The sequence below is a fragment of the Spermophilus citellus genome (assembly GCF_964194105.1).
Source record: "Spermophilus citellus genome assembly, chromosome: 4".
Taxonomy (NCBI): domain Eukaryota; kingdom Metazoa; phylum Chordata; class Mammalia; order Rodentia; family Sciuridae; genus Spermophilus; species Spermophilus citellus.
In genome coordinates, this window is record NC_138185.1 from 64434278 (window position 1) to 64455778 (window position 21501).

The window sequence follows — 21501 nt, forward strand, 5'->3', positions numbered from 1 at the left end:
TTCGGGATTGACTGGCCAATTATTTATTTATGTCAAGATGTACATCAGGTGCTTCCTATGGACTTCTAAAAATAGCAGGTTATGAAGCACCTTTTCGTGTATTATCTTATTTAATCCCCATCATAATCTTGTAAGACAGGTAAATATTTAACTGTTCTATAATAATGGTTCTCAACATGAGTGATTTTACCCCCAAGGGCATACTTAGCAAAGTTTGGGGATATTTTTGGCTATCACACATATGGTAGGGTTGCTCTGGGCATCTACTGGGTAAAGTCCAGTTTGCTGCCGAATATACTACAAGACTCAGGACAGCCCACCACCAAAAACAGCATCCAGCCCCAAAGCTAATGGAGGGAGGTTGAGAAAACTGTTTTATAGAGGGGACATTGAGTCTCAGAGGTTGGCTGCTTGGCTCAGGACCATGGGATATGCGCTTGGTATACAGGTACAAAAAATCCACCCCTTCATTTCACCCCAGAGGGTCTCAAGCCTTTTCTTTTTAAATAAATAAAACTGTTGATTTTTTATTTAGAATGAAATCCTTTGCAGAACAACTGCATATAGGTAATGGCAAAGCTACTCTGGTGGCAGTAGTGGGGACCAAAGAACCCACTCAGCCTCTTCCTTAGTCCCTCCCGCTAACCAAGGGACACACAGTATAGCAAACCCTTTTCATATATGATGAGACAGAGAACATCAGACCCCTCTTGGCACCCCAACCGATTTCCCTGGGGTCATTATGCTATTTTCAGCCTGGTCAGAGGTTTCTGGGTTGTGCTTTGGTGAGATGCACTGTGCAGGGAAGGAGAGGATGGAGATGGGCCCAGGAGGCAACCATTGCTGGTGCAGCCTAGGTGATGGGGAGGAGGGAAACATCAAGGCGTCCAGCTGGGTGCTGTGCTACCCTCTGTAATCCCAGCTACATGGGATGCTGAAGCAGATGTATCACAAGTTCAAGGCCAGCCTGAGCAATTTAGCAAGACCCTGTATCAAATAAAAAAATAAAATAAAAAGGGATGGGGATATAGCTCAGTGGTAGAGCACCCCTGGGTTCAATGTCCAGTCCTGCAAAAACAAAAATCAGAATGCAAAATAATGATAGGAGTCAAGTTAAAAGGAGCTGGGGTGAGGCTCATAGTCTGGGATTTCACTGTGACATGCTCTCAGATGACATAAGGCCAAGGGCATCGAGTTTGAGGTCAGAGGCTTTTGCTCTTTGCCTCCTCCTCACACCCTGAGAACCTGGAGAGAGAGTTAGTTAATGAGCTAACTCAGATGCGCTGTTTGCAACCATGCAGATTTGTTTTCCTGTTGTCCCTACTGCTTGTCTTGCATTCTTGCCCAAGCAGGCAGCGCCATGGCCTACATAGCAATTGGTAGAGAAAGGCAGGTGGGAAAGGTTGTTTTTCTCCTTCCTGGTATAAATCCTGGCTTTCTTATTTGTGGATCATCCTCTGATGAGTTGTTGCTGGAAGCAACAGAGTGAAACCAGGCCGATCTTTTACAGGAACCCAGAAAGAATAGTGGCTTTTTTGGGGGGCGGGCAGTGAGTGCATTTGAGAGTCTACCCTCAAAATAAAACTCTGGATGAATAGAAAAACTCTTATACAAATTTCCATGCAAAAATCGATCATTCCTAAGGTCTTTCTTGCAGAGACACCAGTTAGAAAATCTGACCTGATGTATTTTCCATATTGGCACAAACCCCTGTGGTGAATCTCAGTATGGTGCAGGCACATGTTGTGACTTTGTCCACCTTTCCAGTAATCTTCTGCTGCTCTCCCCTTACTTTCATCACCTGGCTTTAGCTAACCAACATTTTGTTGTTGTTGTTGTTGTTGTTATTTGCACTGGCCAAATTCTGGCATTTCCACTTGCTGTGCCCTGGAGATGGTAAGAAAGTCCTATCTCCAGATCTCTGCATTCTGAATCCTTCCTATCATTCAGATCTCAGTTCAAATGCTGTACCCTTGAAGGGCCTCGACTGACCACCCAGTCTAGAGTAGCTACCTCCCTTAGTCACTCGAGCTGTCACTTTTATTCTCACTTGTCACTATCTGAAATTACCTTATTTATTTTTCTTTTCTTGTGTATCTATTTGGTATCTGCACCGCCCACCCCTCACCCCAACAGCTTCACAGGCATGTGAGCCCCATAAGAGCTGAGACTTTGTCTCTTTTGTTCCACTGCCTACAGCAGAGCCTGTCACACAATGGCATACCATAGATGCTAAATAAATTTGTGTTGAATGGATTCATGGTGGTACCTTGGGTTTGATTGTGTGAGCACAGTTTTAGTTTGTAACTCACTGTCTGCTAGCAGCAGCAGGGTCTGGTTTTCAGAACAAAGCCCTATCTGTTCATTTGCATATGCAGAGCAACCCTTCCAATTGACACCTGTTGCCTGGAATCAACTCATTTTAGAGAATTTTCAATGTAGCAATGCAGTATTGTAAAAATCAATCATATCTTCTTGAACCTTGACCAATCCTATTTCCTTGACTGTAAGGTACACCAATTATTTTATGCCACTAAGAGTGGTGATTAGTAATCACCTTGAATTTTGAAGAAAATGTGGAAAGAGGTGCCTTAGAATTGATAAAGCATGATATGAGATTGACTCAGTATACAGGCTGTGGAATGTGAATTGGAGGAGGTTTGAGTCTTGTGGTTTTTACCTTCATAAGTGAAACACTCCTTTACTAGACAGTATGCTCACTCAGAAGAGCAGAGGTATATGGAGGAAAAGGAAGATGTGGATTTCGACACTTTCCTGAGCTTGGAGAAATTTCTCTGGTTGAGGAATATATCTGCGGGGAGTTATTAGATGGAGCTGGTTTTCTTTATTAGAAGTAGATGAGTCTAGGTTTCAAATCATGCTATATTGTTTAGTTTCTTATCCATCTGAGCCACTATTTCTGCAGCTTAGGAAAACCATCTTTAATCTTATAAAGGCAGTCAGTGGGAAAACAAGATTTGCTTGAAACCAACATTTGCTTTATAACCAAGTTTACTGAAATGCATCTACTTTAGAAAGGGAAAGGGATACCTGTAAAGTAATTCAATATTATTATTCTTATTTGAGCTAACGATAATCGAGTGTAATTTCCAATACTGAAGGCATTAGGATGAGTTATGTTTTAGCACATCTCTTGCTGCTCTTCCTTTGTGTGCAGCACTAAACCTGCTTTTGCAACTGGGGAGGCAGTGGGTGAGGGCTGATTTCATCTCTCCTTCTCAGGTACTGAATTCATATTCTGGGCTGTCCTTATAGAAGTCACTAGCTAGATGTTAGGAGTTAAATTGTGTCTGCATCTGGATACCAAAAATTGTGAGCTCTGTTAACCTGAATCAAGGGCTTTGGGGAAAAGTTAGGGTGTCAGTTTCAGAGTCAGGTGGGGGATTCTATTTGGATCCTAGAGATGCCATGTATAAGCTCTGTGGACTTAAGCTATTTACCTTCTCTTGCCTCTTCATTTGTAAAAGGAAAAAAAAAATAATGCTTATCTCAAAGCCCTTCTACGAGACAAATGAGATGATCCATGTAAAATGACATAGCCTAGTGCTGAGCTCATAAGAGACATTCACTCAATAAACACTCGTGCTTGTAATTGGCATTGCAATGGCAAAGTCATCAGCGGCTTGTTCTAGTAATATGATTTCAAAGCCTTGGTAAAAGGCTACTTTGTACAGAAAGAGCTTCTAAACTGGCTCCTTGAGACGATTACCAGAATCATCTATTGCAAAGTTGAGTGATTGACCCTTGTCTTGAGTCTTAAAAACAGGGAGTTCTAGGGTGCTAGTCACAGGGTTTGGGTGCTGTGGTTCGAAGTGACTCCATCAATGTGAAATCCTGATTGAGATCAGGCAATTTTTGTGATAGAACTGCTGAGGTTGTTGAACACAGCGAGCAGAGGGATTGGAAGCAAACCTTGTAGAGTAAATAGGAGTTTGGTGAGCCTGGCTGAGTGGTCTTCTGTTCTGAAAAGGGAGCTTCTATTCCAAAAGAGATAAGCCGAATTGTCAGTTGTTCAGACAAATGGATTTTTAGGGAGTTCCTGAACGAATGATAAAGCTGTTTAATTTCCTTTGGTGAAAATTTCCTAGGATAGTATATGTCACAGTACGCTATGTAATTGAAGATGATTTCTGTCCTCAGGAATGACAGAGGACTTCAAATCCTCAAATTTATTCTTAAGCAAATATGTCTTATTCCAAAGCAAGGGTGGTTAAATTTAAACAACTGTTATCAATCAACTGTATCCTAGAGGATTAACCAGGCTCTTAAGAAGGCTTCAGGGTAATCGGACCCAAATGCATGCAAATTTTGCCAAGAGGGGAAGTACAGAGGTCCACAATGTGAGTGTGGCCTGTGAGGACGCCTTGGATGAAGTGGTGCCATCCTCAACGCATGTGCATGGGGGCATCTCAGGATAGCTAGGCAGCAGTGGGTGACAGGGGGTTATTTGGGGGTGAGAAGTCAACTATTTCAATGCAAATTCAAACATCATGATTGTAATGTTTACTTACTTTAAAACTTATCCTTGGGTTATTCCCACTGGTGAAAAGTCTGTGGGGTTTGGATGTCATCATTTCAGGAAAGGGAATTATCATTTATTGTGCACATAGCTTATGCCAGGTGCTGTGCTATGTACTGGATCCTTATAATGGACTCATAAGGCAAATGCTTTAGTTATCTTTATTTTTTTTTTTACATTGCTCTAATATTTATAGATGATGGAAGTACAGTTAAGAATGGTTAGGCCATTTAGTCCATTCTATGATGTAACAGAATACCTGAGACCAGGTAATTTATAAAGAACAGAAATTTATTTTCTCACGGCTCTGGAGGCTTGGAAGTCTAAGAATCAAGGTGTCTGGTGAGGTCTTCTCACTGTGTCCTCACGGGGCAGAAGACAAAAGGACAAGTGAGCAGAATGCTGTGGGCAGCCTCTTTTATAAACACCTTGATCCCATTCACTAGGAGGAGCCTTTCTGGCCTCAACTCTTGGAGGCCGCACCTGTTAATACTGTCGCTTTGGCAGCACCTGAGCTTTGGAGGGCACCTATTCAAACTATAGCACTAAGTCATTTAATTGAGTCACACAACTAGTAAGTGTTAGACCCCAAGTTCAAATCAACAGCTATAGGACCCCAAAGGTCCCATTCTTGCATGTGGCTGTCAAAGGAACATGTCCATATCTGGAGCAGTTGGCACTTTGGTGGAGGGGAGGTTGGAATCATAAATAGATGGTGCTGATCCTGACGATGGTAAGTACAACAGGCAACAGTATGGAGGGTGCTTATTGTGTGTTAAGCATTGGGCTAATTTATATGTATCTACACACTTTTTTTCATTTAATTCTCTCAACAACCCCCTAAGAAGGGAATATAATTAGTTCTGTTTTCAAATGAAGACAGTGATAGAAGGTGAAGCAACATGTTCAAGGGTGATGAGATATCGTGGAACCCCTGGACACGTAGGAGGATTTAAGAAAGACAGATTGCTGGAGGCTGAGGGGTCGCCCATGGATCAGGACCAGTGAGGCAGGGGAGATGGGATTAGAGGTCTACACTAATTTATGAGTCTCATTCCTGGAGTGTGGCTCTTGGTCTCCAGTCCATTCCTCTGCTGCAGGGGCCCATGTGTCCTCCACTGAAGGTTGTCACTTCAGATGCAATTCCTAGATGGGGGTCGGGGAAAGATCACACCAATGACAACTTCCTTTACTTTTGCCAAATAAGAGGGGCAGAGTAGTGGGCTTCTTGCAGGTGTAGTAATCTGGGACACCAAGCCAAGTTATTTCTCCCCACCAGTTGTCAGCGCGCCCCAAATTTCCGAGGAGAAATTTAATCCTTTGAGTCTGGAAGGTTTTTAGGCTTTCCTGTTTAGAAGACAAATATCTTCATAAAGATGGTTTTGCTTTCCAGTGCCTTTAGGGGCTCTAGGCAGGTAATTCACTTTTGAAGGAGATGGGGTAAGACTGAAAGGTGAGTTGGTTGCTATGGCAACCCAGAAGCCTGTTCACCACGCATAAGCATGGACAGCATGGCCTGGCCAAAAGAGGACAGGCCACTAATTTGTAACTACAGTCAAAGGGTTATGCATTTTGCTTCTGGCTATCAAAGTGTATTATAGAATATGTGGGGAATAAAAACTATTTAAAAACCTTGAAATTAGTCACTAAAATCATAATACCCACCTCTTTTTCATGAAATGGCATTGATATCTTGGCATCTGCCCTTCTATGTTTTGTTTGGTTTTGTTTGATTTTTCTTTTGGTCTGAGTGTAAAAATCTCTATCTGTCGGGTGTGCATGAAAGAATGACATCTGAATTTCAGTTAAGAAATACTTGGGTTAAAAAATTACTAGACCATATTTCAGACTGAGAATTGGCTCTAAAGAGGCTCTGGGAGGACCTAACCTGGAGGGATAAGTTGAATATAAAGGGTGAACTGGAAGGAAGGAGAAAGATAATTTCTCTATTATTCATGGATTAGCAAAATAAAAATTGGCCAAAGAAGATCCCTGGCAGGAGGCTGACAGAGAGTGACCAGTGGAACAACAGGGTGCCCAGGAAGCAGGGAAGGTACATTTGAGGTGGGGTAGGTGTTAAAATTAAAGGCTCTCAGAACTTCTTTCGGTCCATCCATCATCTTCCAACTAGATTAAGAGATAACAGTCTACTTAAGAAATTAAAAATATATCTACATACCTAAGCTACAGAAGTTAATTTTTTCCAATTAAAAAAAATCTTAGGAGGAAGCAATTTATGCACCTGGGCTTCAGGGTCTGAAGAAGGTTGGGGACCTGGAGCCCCCTTCTCCTCCTAAACTCTGAGCTCCCCCAGAACAGTATTTGAAAACGCACCATTTCTCCTCGATATTTCCCCTTGTTTTGAGAAGCAGTGTTTTCCTCTCAGATCTTGGAGAACTCCTCAAGTTGCTGATCCCGGTGACCCTCATTTCACTCTTTGGCTCTTCTCCACATTTGCTCTTCCTCAGTTTGATGAATCTCCTCTTGTCGGGTGTTAGATACATATTGACTTTTGCAAAACTTCCCAAGCCATTCTCAGACAAAGATTGACTGATGTAGGGTCAGGTAGGAAGGGGGTTTAGCTAGTTCAGACGTTAGTAAACATGACAGCTTTTGGGGGATTAACAGGAAAATCGTGAATAATATCATTGGGATTTGACAGAGGTGTTTTCTCTCAGACAATTAAAGATTTTTTAAAAAAATTTTTTCATTACCCTCTTCCCCTGGCCAAAAAAAGAGAGTAATGGATGAAGGTCATTAGGATAATACATTATCATTCTCATACCCTTAAAATAGATAAAAGACAAAAGTCCTTAACCTTGAATTGCCCACAGGGCCCCTGTGTGCTATGTTTGCCATTCTGGAATCTTTTCAAGCAGATGATACTTTCCTTTAATACCTCCTACTTAATCCTCAATTTTCTTTTAAACATCAAATATTGGAGAGGCTGGAACCTCATTTAGGCAGTAGAGAACTGTAGTGCTTTGTGGCCAGGACCAGCCAAGGAGAGAAATAGTTCTGATACTAAAGAGTAATTCATTAAAGAAGGTAATGAAGGTGATGTAAACCTTCCACAAACACATCTCTGGGTGTATAAAGCTCATCACTCTAAGTTCAAGGTCATGGCTGAATGGGATGTAAAAAGAAGAAAATAATAATAAAATTAACTACAAAAATGTGTCAAAAATCTCAGTGGGGCTCCGTGAAACCTGACAATGTAGAATTTGATAAACAAGCAAAAAAAAAAATTCCATTAATATTATGAGAAAATCTCTTTGGAATAAAGCATTGAATTACCATGTTATTTTTCATACTCATTGCTCACTTCCAAGGTCTTAGAGAAAGACTTTGAGGTAAATTTTGCTTATCTGGTTACAGTTCATGGGTTCTGCCACATACACACTTTGGCCAGATACACATGTGGTCTCATGAACAAATTTGAGTGGTTTGGATGATTGAGAGATGTGCAGTGAGAGAGCAGAGCTACAAGACTGGGGTATTTGTGTCTGAGATTGGGTCTCTTTGAGGGCTGTAGTGCACTTTGTTTTGGGGAGCTCAGGTGCACAGGCATCTGCCTATAGGTCTGCCATGGTACATACTCATCTACCAACCCTGAGGCTCACAGATGCTACTCTGAAAAGTAGCATAGGTTGACTGTAGAGAGAAGAATCTTGGGCTGTTTTTGTGCCTCTGTTTCTTCAAAGAGAATTTCAACCATATTTTTAAAAATTACACCCATAAGACAGAGTCTCATGGAGGTCTCAGCCAGGCATATTGAGCTGACAGAGAAATCCCCGTGTTGGAGAGGTGAAGGAAACCCTGAAAGCTCTGCTACAGCTCCCCATCAGATGTCAGACGGCCCATAGGACAGCCCTGCTGGGTGGATTGACATCCTGTGCCTGGACTTGAATTCTCTGCCTGAACATTTTCTGTGCCAGGTCTCTCACTGCTACACAGGGTCCATCCTCTTGTTGGATAGACTATGAGCAATTCCTTTCCCAGTCAAGCCAAATTCTACTGTTCCTATGTCTTTCTTTCTTTTTAATTTTGTTAGAGCATTATATTTATACATAATATCTGGGTTCCTTTTGACATAATTATACATACAAGAAATTTCATTTCTAATTTGGTCTTGAAGTCTCTCTGTTGAGAGCAGCCATAAACCAACCCAGCCCCTCTGTAGGACAGCCCTGACACAGGACAGGCGAGATTCAGTGTGAAGATCAGGTAGAAGTGTAGCAGGCTAAAATAATGAAGGATTTTATTGGTTAAAGACCCCAGAGAGGAGGACGTGCCCACAAGAGTTGCTGAGAAGTCTGGAGGCAGCAGGGAATTCTACCAGCACTGTGTCGGAGGAGCTAGGACTGAGGACCAAGTCTCTGTTAGGTCCTTGGTGTGTCTTGGCTACTTTAAAGGAAACAAGCATGGGCCTGGCACAGTGACACACACCTGCAATCCCAGCAGCTCAGGAGGCTGAGGCAGGAGGATCCCATGTTCAAAGCCAACCTCAACAATTTAGTGAGGCCCTGCACAGCTTAGCAAGACCCTATCTCAAAATAAAGAATAAAAACAGGCTGCAGATATGGCTCTGTGATTAAGCACCTCTAGGTTCAATCCCTAGTAGGAAATTAAAAAAAAAAAAAAGCATGCATGGAGGGAAGACTCATATACAGGACTCTGATGTTGGCTGTTAGATTTCAACCTGTCTGGCAGCTCTGCTGTCTCACAGCTGGGTTGGGTTTGGGTTCAATGGTTGAGGATCAAGTAGATCTCAACCATACCTGTGGAAGGGATTTTTCTCTGGGGAGCGGGCCACGGTTCTGTAAGCCACAGGTGATGAGGTACAGGTGATGGAGTTTCAATCAGCTTAATTCAGGCCTAAAATCAGATGCAGAGGCGGCAATATACCAAATTTATGACCCCGTGGTTATCCATCAGCTGGCTTCCATTCTCTAGAACAACACTTTTTGACACATCTCCTATGCCGACAGCCTTTCAGATATCTCACTTGGTCTTTTTCTTCCCCACCTAACCTTGTAGTTTACTTAACCTAAAGAACCATATCCTAGGTCCACAAAGATTCAGTGGAGACCTGGAATCTGGGAATGCAATGAAAAGTGCTCTCCCTCTTTCTTTCCTTCCTCGCCCCTCCCCCAGCACCATTTTATTTTCCTGAGAATGATTTACATTCACATATACCAATTGTGAATTTCCTAAAAACAAAAATATTCTCTTTCATAACCACAGCTCATCAATATCTGAAAAGCAACCCTGATATAACACTAGCATCTAATCTATAGATCTTAGTCAAATTTTGCCTATTGCTCCACTGATGCCTTTTATAGTGAAAAGAAAAATTGTTTCACGGTCCAGGATCTAAGTGTTCTATTATACTTGGATGTCATGTCTTTTTAGCCTACTTTAGCCCCAATTCCTCAATCTTTTTCCCCCCTTTTATGATCTTGACATTTGTAATGAATATAGGTCAGATATTTTATAGCACATCCCTTACTCAGAGTTTGCTGATTTTTCTCATGACTTTGTTCAGGTCATGCGTTTGGGGCAGGAATACCACGGAAATGATTTTGTGTCTTTCTCAGTCCATCATTATATCAGGAGACACATCACAACTCTGTTCCATTACTGGTGTGTTGATTTGATCAGTCAAGTAAGAGGACATCTGCCGATTTTATGTGCAGTGGTAAGGGCAGAAGCTGGGCTCTGAACCCAGGTATTTTAACTCTAGAGTCTACATGACACCTTTATGTATCTCTGGAAGTGTGAACTTGATAGATATATATGGAATTAATGAAGGATCTTGGGAGGACTCACTGGGCTATTCTGAGGCAGGTGTGGCCCTGGAGAGCCTGTGATTGACATTGCCTTTTCCCTGTGTTGTCAGAGTCTAACAGCCGCAGGGCGGTGAACAGAGGCTATGTCACCAGCTTGCTCAGACTGCATCAGGACTGGCACAATCACGACACCGTCAACACCTGCGTGATGATCCGTCGGGGGCTTCTACTCTGTCTCCAGCACATCGCCACCTTCCGGTCGGGCAGGGAGGCCTTCCTGGCGGCCCAGGGCATGGAGACCCTGTTCAGCATTACACAGGTAATGCTTGTGTTGGGATTCACTCTACAGTCAGATGACATCTGGATGATTCCTAAGGGCTGAGACACAACTAAACAGAACCGGGAACACTTGACAATGTTCTTGGTGCTCACTGTGACAGGTGTTCTAGATTCAAATCCTCAGTCATTGATTCATTCATTTATTCCATATATCATCGATTGAGTTCACACTACTAGAGGCCCAGAATGGTGTCGTGTGAACTCTAGGGTCAGGGCACATGACTCTAGAAGTTGAAGTCTCTCTGTTGAGAGCAGCCATAAACCAACACAGCCCCTCTGTAGGACAGCCCTGACGCAGGACAGGCAAGATTCAGTATGAAGATCAGGTAGAAGTGTAGCAGGCTAAAATAATGAAGGATTTTATTGGTTAAAGACTCTAGAGAGTGTGTGTGTGTGTGTGGGGGGGGGGGATGATTCCAGCCTCTGCCCTGACTGCTGTGCAACCTCAGAAAAATTGCTTATTTTTTCTTGAAATAAAAATAAGATGGAAATAAAAACATCTAGGTTGTTGTGTGAACTAAATAAGTTAATGTGCTCAGAAGAGTGCTTAGCATATTTTAACTGCTTCTTGATTGTGAACAGTTATTGGAAGAATAGTACTGGAAATCTGGTGGTGAAAATAGCAGATAGACTCTTGGTCTTGTGGGGCAAATATCCTAGCAGGAGACAGACATTAAGCAAGCAAAGAATTCTATGAGGAGGATAATTTCCTATTGCTCTGTTTGATCAGGAGTGTAAGGGTGACTCCCATAGGAGGAGGGATGAGGTGTTCTTTAGAAGGACCTGGACATGCTAATTGTAAGGGGACAAGAGTCCCAAGCAAAGGGAGATCAACTGCAAGGCCTGTGGAGTAAATGTGTGGTCTAGGGTTACCTGGATGCCAACCCAAATAACTAAGTCTGATGATGATTCAGACATCATCATTCAAGGCTATATTTATCCTCTTTATTGGTGACACAAGAATCCCAAATCTCCATTATCTGCACTTTCTCATATGTTAGGTCCCCGGTGTCTTTCTATTTACCAGGTTCTGCACTTATTGATCCTCTCTGGACCCCCCTCCATTTTTTCTCTACCTGAGTATACCCAGAGGCAGCCAACAATTGGGCTGTTTTCTGACCGTGGTGTCTGTAGACTTTTGCCATTTGAAAAATGGCTTTTCCCCCTAAACCATAACATAATACTGTGCTGCAAACCAATATCTAATTTTCTATGTGCTATCACCTCTGGGTTTCTCTCCATCATCATAGATTTCAGAGCTTCTCCGTAATGAAATAGCTGCATTTTACTTTTTTTTTCCCCTGGATGAAGCAAAGCTTTGAATTTTTCCAAGTTTTCACATGCTTTTTGGAAGCTTGTAGTCAAGCTTGTAGTCACCCAAATCTCTAATCTCTCTCAGTTTTTGTGAAATGTCCCTTTGTATTGCTGATGCTAAAAACCTCCATTCTGTCTTGTATGCTTTACCTAGTTCCTCTACCCTCTGCAGTATTGGCTGTTTCTCTGTTCTGTGCTACAAAAACAATTAAAAGAGCAGTAAAAGAACATGGCCACCCCAGATATACACATCTATGATAGGACTACAGTGGAGAATACACCAAGTGAAGCCCAGGAATTGGGGGGTTGCAAGTGTGTATGCAAGGTTTTAGTAGCAATTCCTCAGTAGGTTAGTGAAGACCTCAACTGTTCAATTAATCACATTTATAACAAGCTCCCAACCTCCAATTACTGCTGCAAATGGAAACTGGATGTGAATGGAGGTAGAATCTTAGAGCAAAGTTTCTCCATCCCATGTATTATATGAAAAACTTGTTCAGGAAGGGTCTGTGGAACAATGCTGCATAAATTGGCTGTGATACATTAAGAATATGGAGGAGTGTGAGAAATGTGTGGATGACAACTTCAAGGGGTTGAATTCTCCACCTTCACCCCTTCCCTGTTTTGCTTTTAGTGTTTTAAGTAATATGTTCTTCCACAGAAGATGTTCTCAAGTTCATGTGCAAAGTCTGACATTTGACGTTCTCCTGTTTTTGGGAAATGATCCTTTCAGGTGCAAGATATGTTTTCTTGGCTTAGAAACCAAATGGCCCATTACTCCCCTGGTAGAATCATAGCAAGTGTTGAGTAGCCTCCCAGTCCTGGGCTGAGTGCTCTGAGCACAGATGCCCTTTGCAGCTGTGCTGAGTTTGAGCTGCCCATCACCCCTGCTGCCTCTTCTGCTGGAGAAAGCTGGCTGGATGGCCAACTCAGGGACCTTGGATCTGGTGATGGGTGTTTCAATCTCTATTTAAAAATTAGAATGATCGTGATGGTAATGCTGCTGCTGCTGCTGCTGCTACAGCTGCTAACGATGATGACAGTGATGGTGGTGAAATAATAATGAAGCAGCAACAGTGGAAGAGGAAGACGAGGAGGAGGAGGACAAGGAGAAGGGAGGGACAGTTTCTTTGTATGGAGCTCTTACTATGGCCCAAGTCTAACTTAGTGATTTATGCGAACCTTCCAATTTTGACATTTTAAAAAAGCTTTTGAGGTAGACTGTATTATCATCCTCATGGTACAGATGAAGAATCTGAGAAAAAATATTAGGTAATTTGCCCAAGTTCAGGAAGGTAGTTAGTGTTGGAGCTTGGCTTTGAATCTGCTGGCTTCACCCGAGAGCTTGTGCTTTTCCTCCCTGTACTAGCATTGCCCCAAGTTGAGTATGCACTTGGGTGGGCTGGAGGGCTCCTTACCAGAGGGCTCTCTGGGCTTCATCCTCGAAATTCCTGACCTAGAAGGTCTGAGGAGGGGCCTGATAATTTTCACGTTAGTTTCTAAGTGATATCGATGCTGCTGGCCTGGGGATCACAGTTTGAAAAGCACAGTCCTGTACTATTTCTGTTGATGTTTATGATATAATTATAAGCCTACTGGGCATAAAGTTGACTGAGAAAAAGCTATTTTTTGAGTCTTTCCCATAGCTTTTGCCCAACGTATTGTCCTTTGCCTTTCTGTTGAGGCTACTGCTTGTCATGTCTCTCTCTTCATGAGCCCACCTCTTTGTTTCCTGGGTCACCATCCTGTGCATACCTCTAAGCATCCCCTAAACATTCAAAGGCTGAGATTATCTATAGTGCAGGGAGGGAGCTGTATACTGCAAGGCAGTCTTGTTGGAGATTTGCATGAAGAAGGCAGAAGGATAACTTGATGTAAGATTAAAAGAAAAAACCCATACAGGGATGCTCTGAAACTGTACGAGATAATTATCCATTTGGACAAATAGGTAATCACAGAAGAATAAACCTATGTGAAATAATCAGATGAAGGGACCACGCTTTAGAGCTATAACAATTTAAGAGGGCTAAAAAGCTGCAAAAATTCGGTGGTTCTCAAAGTTGACATGTATTAGAATCACCCAGAGATTTATACAGACTGTTAGACCCCATCCCCAGAGTTTCTAATTTGGTTGGTCTGAGGTCTGCACAAGCTTGTGCATTCTCACAAGTACTCAGGTGAGGCTGATGATACTTGTATTGGTATCGCACTTTGAGAAAATCACTGGGAAAAGGAAGACACAGCAGCTCACAAAAGACACAGCAGCTGCTATTTTTACCAGAAAGAATGGAAGGCCAAACCTTGATTCATCAGGATCCTCATTGCTAAACAGGCCCAGCTACTACTATCATGGATCTCTGAAAGGAAGGACTGAATCCTAATGAGAATGTTACCAACTTGGCATCAGGAGCTAGATACCCTGGAGGTCAGATTGGCCCAAGAACATTTATTTTTTACTCAGTTTCCTGAGTCCTAATTTATGAAGGGTGATGGGGCTGATTAATCCTTCTCAGGGAACTTACATTCTAGAGTGGGGACAGACTAGATGATGGCTGTACAGGAAGTGAATGGACCCAAAACCATGCAGAAGAAGGAAAGCCCCATTTATCTTGGCTGAATAGAGGGGGCTTCATAAGGAATCCTATTTGAGTCAGGCCAGGAGAACAGCTATTGGTTTAGGTACTGTTTAGAAGAACAGAGGAGATAGTCTTTGGACACAGACACGGAGAGGAACTAGTATAGAACTAGTGGGAAAACGGGACATTTTGGGGAGTCAGGCAGAAGGAAAGACCTAGATGAGAGCAAACCAGGGGGTCCCAGACCAAGAGTATTTCCATGGAAGACATTCCTAACTCAGAGCTACAGTACGTCTGCTCTGAGTCTTAGAGTTTACCCTCCTATGTTCAAAAAGACTGGAAAGAAAGGGGGAGAGGTGCTACACCAGGCTGGGGTCAGAGCATAACTCTTGGGCTCTGAGACCTGAATGACAAGAAAGAAGCAGGGCCTCGATGGTCTGAGGAGCTGAGAGTTTCAAGGAAGGAAGAAATAAGCAAATACAAAGGCCCATGTTCAGGTAGGGTGATGGTTTTGGGTGTGGAGTGAGCTTACAGAGAAGTTGGCAGAAGCCCGGTGAATGAGGGGTAAGGATTGAGGAGAAGTTGGAGACACAGGCAGGGGCAGCGTTCAGTGCTTCCTGAACCATGGGAACAAATTTGGGGTTTTATTTCCATCACACAGAAAGAAGGCGGCATAAGGTGGAAAGAAAGGGCAGATCAGACTACATAGTTTTCTACCTCATGAGCAGGAATTTGGATTTTATTTTATCAGGTTTAAACATGGAGAAACATGGTTTTAAATTTAAGAAATAAAAATTTTAGGGACAACAGATGTAACTCAGGGGTAGAGCTTTTGCCCAGCATGAGGCCCTACCTTCAATTCCCAGAACTGCCTGAAAGTGTTTTTTAGTTGTAGCAGGATACCTAGCATATGAAATTCACCCTGTTACCTCTTTTTAAGTATATGGTTTTGTAGTGTTCAGTATACTGTTGTACAGCTGCACTCATGCATCTCCACAACACTTTTCATCTTGAAAACTGAAACTCTGTTCCCATTAAACTGATTTATGCTTTTAAAGGAGAGGAGATTATCAGAGGGCATGAGGGGAAAGAGGGAGAGTTAAGAAGGCGAGGGGGAACGTTGCTCTGCCTGCAGGAGCTCAGTGGGAGGTACTAATGGCATTGGCTCCTGTAGAAGCAGAACTGGGACCATGACTTCTCTCTCTTAACCAGAATCCTGTTCCACTAAAATGTCTCACTTTGTTATTATAAGGATTATTACTAGGACTCTTCCCTGAGTACTGTGACCTTCTAGGATCTACTTTTCTTTATGTGATTTTCTGAAACTAATGATGCCTTCTGACATCTTAGGCCTCCTGAGCACCTATCTGTTTGTTCTAGACAAGTGGACCTAGGAATTTCTATTACCTTGGAACCAAGGATCACCTGTGAATTTCTAAGAATTTCCTCTACAGTGTAGTAGACATCAAATATAACATTATTCCTAATGCCTTGGTTTCTGAAGATTTTAATACCATCTCCACCTTCCCCAATTCAGCTCACACTGTGGACTGACCTTTCAGAACACTGTTTGTGTTTGCTTCCATTCTTCCACTGAATTTTTACCATTTCACACAAGGTCAAAAGCCTGATCATATCTATCAGCATTGATTATAATCCTAGATCGACCTGGTTTTAAAATGTTGGCTTTTCTGGCTGAACTCTGCCTTGACCCTGGCTCTGTTTCTCCTGAGGTTGAGGTTTGGAACATGATCTCTGATCAGCCATCTATCTCAGCTTCCCTGTTCCTCTTCTACATTCTTTTTTTTTTTTCTTTTATCAACTCTAATTTTTCACTAAACACTTGGGGCCATTTGACCAGGCCAAGGGGTGGAACAACCTCAACTAATTCATTTCCCATGGGGAGTGTTTCCTGTTGTGCACTCTGACACAGCTGACTGGTACCATTTCAGCACACTGAAGGGAAAATGGCATTCTTGATTGTATTAAGACATTTCTTTTTGGAGAAATGTAGCTATTGAAGTTATTTGGGTAGCTTGAATTCATAGGTATATTTTTATCAAGATATTTTTCCTCCATGTTTTTGCCTATGGAGAGCTATGTGCAGTGTGGGCCTAGGGGTACACAGTGTGGTAGTATCACAGAACTTCACATGCCCTGTGGTGGCATCCCACATCCACCACAGCTACTGCTATGACTTATTGTCCTCAGGGGTTGCTGCTCCTGTTAGCAGTATCAGACTGGAAGTCCACACTAGTCAAATTTCTATACCAAGTCAGCACAAAAAATCATTTACTACTGAAAAAAAAAAAAAAGATTGTGTTTTTGCCAAGGAGATACAGAACAATACTGAATTCTTTCTCTCTCTCTCTCAATTTAGTAAACTTGTTCTTACATTTTTCAGAGTGTCTGAAAAGAAGGATCTTGTCATGTTCCATCAGAATCAAAATGTTACATCTGCAAACCCAATTTTTCTTTGCTTTGGGCAGGTACCAAGAGGGATCAACACTGGGCTTTGAGATGAGGCATGCTGTTTAATTTAGGTACATGGGATTTTCTGAGTCTTTCCTTCTGATTTCATTATTTTATCTTTTTCCTTTATTTTTTTCTCTTTACCTGAGAGAGCAAAGCAAGACTTCCATCAACTCAGCTTCTCATTCCCTATCTCAGTCTATAATTTACAATGACTCATGGATGGCCAGAGGAAGGTGTCCCCCTTCTCTTTCCACAGCCATCCTCGGCAGTGTCTTGCCTTAAGGCCAGCATCCCTTGAAGTAATTATAAGTCTATTTTCATAGTACCAGATGAGCAGTGTGGGAAAAATGCTACATTAGACAAAATTCTATGTGAGAATGTTCAAACTAGACATTCGACACTAAGGCCGTTTTCTGTCCATTTAGCCTGTGTGTGATTCACCTGCTGAAAAATGTTGGAGTGAGGGGTCTGTACATAGATGTCAGTGTCTGAGATCATTTTCCCTTTGGTCAGAATTGCCTGGACAACAAGGGCATGGAGCCTGTCATCTCTGTCATGCTGCAGATCCTGAGGCAATGCTACCCAGTGAGTCCACTTCCTTTGGTCACACCCAGCAGTGCCTACGCCTTCTCAGTCCCTGGGAGCTTCACCCCTGAGCCTCCATGTGCTCTATCTGAAGGTAAAATGCCCAGATAGCTATGAGCTTATAGACAAGCTTTGCATTATAGACAACTTTGCATTAATATGGCAGGGGAATGTGGATGGGAGTAGAATTAGCTGTTTTGCAGGTCAACCATGATTGTTCAGTAAACTAATTATAGGTATACACAGAAAAAGCAGTTTTTTTTTTTCATATACAGGGTAGACAAACACCCAGATCTGTTATTTTGCTCTTAATTATTAACTGTTGCCACTTTGCTTGGTAGCTATTGAGAGCCTCTACTATCTCCTTAAATAATTAAAAATAATCTATTCACAATTCTGTGATGGAGTTCTTTCTAATGTACTGACTGTTAGTGGAATTAATTTTCCTGAAGGATTAAACTGAAAGAAATGTCTTGCTATTAACAACCCCATGCTACTCATAATGGAATATTTACCAGTGTGGTTTTTTTAATCGCCAGAAAGATCTTAACTGTCCAAAGAATTTAGTGCTTTTCAACCCCGGTCTTCCTAGTATGGAACAGATTTTGCTCAGGTGTAATTTTGCCACAATGACATTAAATGTTTTTTTAAATAAGTTCCTGCATTTAAAAATTAGAGACTGAAAACTATATTCGTGTTGTAACAAATTTTGTATGCATTGATTACTAAACTTTGGCATTGACAGTTACACAAATATCCATAATCGAGTGGGAGAAAAACCAGAGTAGTATAGGTGTGTCATTTTATTCTGTTTGTATCTGGCATTTGATGTGGGACCACAGTTTAGACTTAATGATCTCGTGTTCACACACCTGCATGCACACTCTGCATGCACACCCTTTATACGTACAGATAAGATTTACAGTGCACTGGGATACTGTGCACTTTAAACAGTGGGTCCCTTATTGGTATGAAGATGCACCAACCACTGTGATGAGTCTGAGAAAACAGAAATGCCTCATTCATTTCACTTTTCTTTTCCCCATGCAGAAGATTTTGAAGATGATGGTGATGAAGAGGTGGACAAAGACTCGGATTCTGAGGATGTGAAAGAGGAAGTAGGTAGACAAACTCTGGCTTGTAATGATCTCCACAGTCACATCACGCAAAGAAAAATATCATGTCCCATGTTTGCCAAATCCAGTGTAAATTTTAAGGACTTACTTTAGTGCTACCACTATGGTGATTGATGCTCAAAAAAGGACAACTACTGTTATTGATTTCCCAGTTATCATTTTCATCTTGATGAGTCTAGTATACTGTTTCATTGTGAAGTTGGAGCTATTGATTGTTAAAATTCTATTATTCTATTAGCATGATCCTTGCATAGACACTTAATGCTTATGGTTGGTTTATTTAACAAGTGCCCATGAGACCATGCAAAGATTTTGTAGGACTTTCTACTCGTTCACACCTATCTTCATAAAGCACTCTTCTTATCTGTCTATTCTTCACAGAGCTAGTGCATTGTCCAAACCCACTTATATTTGTGGGAATTGCTCTCCTTTGAGTTGCAAAGTGTACAACCTGGCCCACAAGAGAGTCATGCTCCTGGGCCCCTATCTGACAGTGGCCTCTGTTACAGAACAGAAGTTAGCAAACTTTCTATAAAAAGTCATATAGTAGTTATTTTAGGAATACTATACCGTACAGCTTTTGTCACAACTGCTCCAATTGCCATCATAGCATAAAAGTAGGCCCTAAGAATACATGAATGAGTGGATATGGCTGTGTTCCAATAAAACAGACAGTAGGACGTACCTTGCTGACTGCTTTTCTACAACAGGCATTCTAAACCTTGGCCCTTTGGCATTTTGAGTGAATAGTTTCTGTTTGTGGGGGCTATCCAGTATATTGCAGGGTGTTTAGCTGCATCCCTGACCTCTGAACAATGCTAGCGTCTATCCCTTGGCTCCTCATTCGTGAACTGAAGATGTCTCCAGGAATTGCCAAAATTTCCCTTAGTTGAGAACCTTTGCCTTTGAGCAATTACTTATCTGTGCATTATATTTCTCTCTTCATTCTTGATGGTGCACATGGATTTGAACAAGTTTCTTCAAGTTCCTTAGTTTCATCATTTGCAGAATAAAACATAGGAGTAAAACTCCAAATTAAAAATCTATTTCTGTCTATCTTCCTTCCCTCCTTCCTTCATTTATTTCTTCATCCATTGGTCGGTTTGCTCATTGTTCCTTCTTTCCTCCCTCTGTTTCTCCTTCCCTTTCCTCCTATCTAGAAAGAATCTTTCGAGTTCTCTATCATGATAATCACTCACCTTGCTGAAGGTAGTGGCAGACATTTAGTGACTATCTCTTAGCCACATCTCTGGGCTTAGACTGCTATTGACAGTCTGGTGTTCTCAGGGTTTTGTTGATAAATAGAATCATTTCTGAAGTCATCAGTGGCAAATTGGTTCTTTGCTGTGGGTTGGCGGCGCAGGCCTGTGGAGTACGTGCTGAATTATTTGAATAATACTGCACCACGGCAGTCATTCATCAATGCCACTTTCCCCTCCCCTCTTGCTTGCTCTTTGATAACTGGATGTCTGATGCAGTGTCAGTCGCCTCTTGTATCTGATGCAGAGCGACAGGGTGCATGACTTCACCCAGCACGGGAAGGAGGACTTTCAAATACTCTCCCCAGTCTGCACAGGGTGTTGGAGTAGGGTCGAGAGGAACCTAAACAAATGTACAAACCTGGCTGGGAAAAGTGTACAAGACAAATGGGTGAGGGACTAAAAACTATTCATCAAAACCCCTCAAGCCAAGGAGGGGATCAGAAGTCAGTATGAGCATGAATTGTAGAGAAATGGGGTGGTATCAGAACCAGGGCTCCACTGGGGGCCGGCAGGAACAGGGGAACTGGTACTCCAGCAAGCTGGTACTTCCTTGGTGAACTTGACAGATTTGCTGCCAGAGATGTGGATAAAAAGCCAGGTATATATAGATTTTGGTTCTCAGAACTGATCCAGGCCTTTAACCTGTGGCTTTTCCATTTGAAAATTGCAGTTCATAATCTGTACCACACTTTCAGCAGGCATGATTAAAAGGAACATTTATCTGCAAAGTTTTATTGAGAGTTGAATATTGGGTTCTGTGATTTGATTGAAAACTGTCAAGGTCAACATGAGACAAGAGAAACTCACAACAAACAGAGAAGAGATGTTGGTTATATGTTGTTCTCCCCCCGACCTACCCAAACATCAGATTTGAGCAAACTAAGGATGAGGGCATATTCAAAGTGAATTCAGGCATTTGTTTCCTTCCACTCTTCCTTTCCTCCCTCTTTTCCTTCTTCTTAAGTTTTCTTCTCTCTTTCAGGTATTTTTTTGGGCACATCCCCTATAGAGCATGTGAGGTTCTTGGGGATGTAATGTGATACAAAAACAAATGAAACATAGTTTTTATCTTCCAAGATTTCTTAGTCTAGTGAACTTGGGGATTTTTGGTATTAAAGTTTAAGTCAGGAACGTCAAACTTGAATTCAAGTGTGTGGCAGACAATAAATATCCAAAACAATATCCAAGAGTTCCAGTGTAAGAGGCAAGGGCCAGAAAGCATTATCTGGATTGCGGGGTGTCAGAATCCTAGATGATGAAGGGCATCTGGGTTGACTTGAGGACTTAGAAACAGGTCCATCTCGAGGTAAGTATTAATGGTACTTAGAAGGCACATAGGAGGAGGTGATAACTCGGCTGAGTGACAGGAGAAAATAAGATCCAGACCTTTATAGACCAGAAACCGTCTCTGTCTCCATGCTCCACTCTGCTATTATGCCAAGAAAGCACCCATTGACTATACATGAATGAATAGTTGTGACT

The 21501-nt window shown here is 42.0% G+C and overlaps 1 protein-coding gene across 6 annotated transcripts in view; it reads left to right on the forward strand.

Moving 5' to 3' along the window:
* The window catches only part of AGBL1 (AGBL carboxypeptidase 1), a 798986-nt gene that overhangs the window by 154667 nt on the left and 622818 nt on the right, over positions 1-21501 (forward strand). For 5 of the 6 annotated variants that reach the window (XM_081290637.1, XM_081290639.1, XM_081290640.1 and 2 more), the window contains exons 7-9: positions 10443-10651; positions 17550-17715; positions 18672-18739. In XM_081290637.1, coding sequence (XP_081146763.1) covers positions 10443-10651; positions 17550-17715; positions 18672-18739 — 443 coding nt within the window. The remainder of the gene's footprint in view (positions 1-10442; positions 10652-17549; positions 17716-18671; positions 18740-21501) is intronic. The other variant, XM_081290638.1, reaches the window with a different exon arrangement.